This window comes from Pygoscelis adeliae, unplaced genomic scaffold, assembly GCF_000699105.1.
Source record: "Pygoscelis adeliae isolate BGI_AS28 unplaced genomic scaffold, ASM69910v1 Scaffold887, whole genome shotgun sequence".
In the NCBI taxonomy this organism is placed as follows: Eukaryota; Metazoa; Chordata; class Aves; order Sphenisciformes; family Spheniscidae; genus Pygoscelis; species Pygoscelis adeliae.
This window is the reverse complement of record NW_008825256.1, coordinates 197,949-201,875: the sequence shown is the minus strand read 5'-3', so window position 1 is coordinate 201,875 and position 3,927 is coordinate 197,949. Positions and strand designations below refer to the sequence as shown.

Sequence of the window (3,927 nt, the reverse complement as noted above, 5' to 3'; positions counted from 1 at the left end):
AAAAAAAAAAAAAAAAAAAAAAAAAAAAAAAAAAAAAATTCTGTGCCTGGGAGTAAATCGGTGGTAGCAGCGCGCACCTCCACCTCTCAGCCGCGCAGGCGGAGCGGGGCAGCGCGGAGAAACCGCACCGCTCCGCGCTCCCCTACCTCGGGGGCTGGAGAATATCACGGTATGAACTTATTCTGGCTTCACTGGGCTGGACGGAGGGGCTTAACATACCCCTAATTGCAATTAATCTGGGATCAGCAATGTGACTTTCGGAGTCCTCCGCAGCTCTTGGGGCTTCCCCCAGTCACCCTTTACCACCTCCCCCCAAATAATCCATCTGGGCTTCAAAATGATCCGCAGAGGCTGAAATATTTGCCTCGGGGCGTGTTATTTTGGGGGGAAGAAATCTATTTTCGCTCCTCCCGGAGGTCCCCCGAGCAGCCTTGCCGTCAAGTGTATTTTTCGTGAGCCGGGGTTGTGTGAAATAGGTTTGCCTTTCTGAGCTGCGTGGGCACGTATAGGTGAATTCGGGGGGTAACTGTAGTCCCATATGCCCTCTCCTCACCCTACACACCCGTACAGATACGCGCACATACACTTTGCAAAGGCAAACGTATTTCACACGTCCATAAATAAACACGGCAAATCCTTGGGCTTTGAATTTGGTCATGAGAAAATCCTGGCACCAGCGGCCGGCCGATATTCCTGCCTAAACCGCAAGAAAAAGCGGATCCTGCGGTTGTAGCAGCCGCCTCGGCACCGCATTCGTGAAATCCAAAGCGGGGGGGGGGACACACACTCCAACACCAACTGGATTTAGCCAAAGGCACCTTCAAAATTCGCTGGTGTGACATGGACCCACTTTCGCGTTTGCGGAGACCCTTTAACGCCACCAAGCCCTGGAAATCCCCTTGGAAACACTATCTCACACACACACCCCCCCCGAAATGCTCGAAGCACGCGAGAAAGGTCTCTTACCTTCCGCCCGAATAAAAATTCGGGCTCAACATAAACGAAAACCGAAGCTATGAGAGATTTTGAAAGGAAGCAACAGAGACAGAAGCAAACAAAATCCGCCCCAAAGTGGCTCTGACCATTGGAAAACACCGCGAACAACACGAAATGCCTTTTGAAACGCGAAAAAAATCTGGGAAACCACGTCTTTCTCCACGCACCCATTTTAAATTTAACATCTGAAGCGCAAGAAAGCCTTTATCTGTATTTATTTCCTTCTTTATTTCCGCCCCAATTACAAATCCAACCCACCATGATCTTTCTTTCGGGTTAAATCCCACCAAAACCCCTCCTGGCGTGGACGTTGAAGGCGCTTTGTGCAGATAAGTTTGCAGGGGTTTTGATAACCTTGACTTTGCTTTTTTTTGTGTGCGCGCGCGCGTAATTGTAAGTCAACTGCCAGATAATATCATTTCCCTTTGGATCCATATGTGAGAAAAAAAAAAAAAAAAAAAGGGGGGGGGGGGAGAAAAAAAAAAGGGAAAAATAATAATAAAAAAGAAGCGTTTCTGGGTTCCGCTTTTAAAAAGGCCAATTTCGGAGGGGGAAACGCCAGAGGATGGGTTTTGCTGGTGCCACGGACCCGAGGCGTGTGTGCGTGGGGGTCCACACGCGACCCACATGCGTGCAGCCCTGCCTGCACACACAACGCCACGTACCCCAGGCATCCTCCTTGCTGCTGGAGCCCTAATTATAGCGCAGATCCTGACACACGGCGGATATTTTAATCCGCATACCACAGGCAACCCGTGCAACCCGCGGCTCAGAGCTGGGCGGTATTTTCTACCGAGGCAATTTCGCTCCAACTTTTTAGGGGAATTCCATCCGTCCCTTCACATGATTCCCCACTTATTGACCTGAAAGGAGCCTCTGAATCCTCCCAGCTTCGAATTAGGAGAGAAACAAACCCGAATATCCACGTACACACAGGTTTCAAGGCGTATGCAGTCTCTACAGTGAAAATAAAATGTGTTCGATGAAAGCCTCTTTTCAGACAATCCCAGACTTAAAACATCTGCTCAACACACAGAAACATTTTTTTGCCTTCGCAAACAAGACCTCAATTCGCCAGGAGAAAAAAAAAAAAAAAAAAAGAAAGAAAGAAAGAAGCTTTTTCCTCTCTGAGTCTCCCAACGAGCTTCCAAGCAATGAAACGAGGCACAGTGCACAACTCCAGCCTGAGACGGTTGTAACTGCAGATCAGACCCTACGCAGTTTAATTTTTTACCCCGCTTCAACACCGAGCAAAGCCAAAGAAGACAAATTCGCTTAGCACACGGAAATAAAGCGTTCGCAGAGGGAGCGGTAGGAAGGGGAACAAAAAAAATCAGGGTTCATCCGCCTTAAAAAACACGACCCCCCCTAAAACAACCCTCCCCAAACAAACAAACCCCAAGTCTCCGCGATTTCAGAGCAAAGCCCCCTCGTCTTATTACATTCTGCAGCGTTGATTGCAAGGACCAACATTTTTTTTTTTTGCACAAGCACATGCACTGCACATTTTCTCCACATAAACAGCGAGAGGACGAGTTCTCAAACAGCTCTCTGCTCCTTTTCCTCAGCTCTAACATATATATTAAAAAAAAAAACAAAAACACAAACCAACAACAAAAAACCAACCAGCAAAACAACCAACATTTCTAGGAAGAATATTTTTTTCCAAAAGACAGCAACGATACCGAACATTATTGTGCCAATTTCTGGAGGAGAAGTTGGCAGGGTAGAGAGCACATTACTGCACATTCGCATTACCTTTGCTCTTATTAGCTATGGATGATTACTAATTGCTGAAATTAGCTACTGGTAATGAATGATTCCCTTACCTTTTGCTTCATTGTCAGAATTGTCAGTGCTGGTGTCAGTGTTTTTATTCAGGTCTTTCTCTGCTTCCGAAGGACTTATTTTGGGTGCTGGGGCGCTTTTTTCTGTTTTAATTTCGTTCGTGGATGTGTTCTGAGTATTATCTGTTTTTGTGTTTTCGGGGAAACTCACTTTAGCCACCGGGGGCGGCGGAGGAGGTGGTGGTGCTGGTTCCAGATGCTCATTCCTTGGGTTCAGGCTCGCCCTGGATTCAAAACTTGCCTCAAACTCATTTGGATTGCTGCAGTTTGACGTCTTCTCCATGGAGGGGTAACCTTGGCTTGCTCGGTAGTAGCTAGGAACGGGGACTTCATGGTCATTTAGGCAAGACTCAGGCATTTGGTTGGGGTAGAGGGCTGTCTCTGTGGCATTTTTTGCTCTTTTATCAGCGTTATACATACAGCAAACATTCTCTTCCTTGACATTGGTTGGGAAGGAGCAGGATGGGAGCTGTCTTGCAACAGGTTGCTCGATCCTGTACGTATTTTTGGGGTCACACCAAGTGTCTAGCTGAGAAAGGTAAGATGGATAGGTGCTGAGAGACAAGGTAGCGCTATTCACCTCGTCCCTTTTGGAAAGAGACGGGATGATTCCACAGTTCCTCATGACTCCGCAGCTGAAATCGCTCCCAGGCTGCATATACATCCCTTGGCTGGAGGAATAATTCTCCCCTCTACAGGTACCGGCCAACGAGTCCATCAAAAACGAGTTAGAAGTCACATTGTTGGGACATGACATTTTCAGAGAGGGTTTTTAAGGAGGAATACTCCAGCCAGGGGCTGACATCTTTTTTTTAGGGGGAAAAAATATCAAGCACCATAATTATCCACGCATCGCTCTCCCCCCCTCCACCCCCCCACGTGATGCCCAGGCCAATGAGGATTGAAAATGGCCTTGATGATTCAGACGGCGACGACGTCACGGGGGTCAAGTTGTCGGGACCGGGAGCGGCACCGTGGAGCAACAGCGACATCTGCCAGCACCGGGCCGGGACCTTCACGTTGAACAAAGGCCGAGCCCCGCCGCCCCGCTCCCCGCCCGCCCGTTTGTTTACCAACGGAGCCA

The 3,927-nt window shown here is 48.3% G+C and overlaps 1 protein-coding gene across 1 annotated transcript in view; it reads right to left on the bottom strand.

The window, feature by feature from the left end:
- The window catches only part of HOXC10 (homeobox C10), a 4,690-nt gene extending 1,057 nt beyond the window's left edge, over positions 1 to 3,633 (bottom strand). The window contains exon 1 of the mRNA XM_009329464.1: positions 2,826 to 3,633. Coding sequence (XP_009327739.1) covers positions 2,826 to 3,600 — 775 coding nt within the window. The 5' untranslated portion in view covers positions 3,601 to 3,633. The remainder of the gene's footprint in view (positions 1 to 2,825) is intronic.
- Between the last annotated feature and the right edge of the window lie 294 nt (positions 3,634 to 3,927).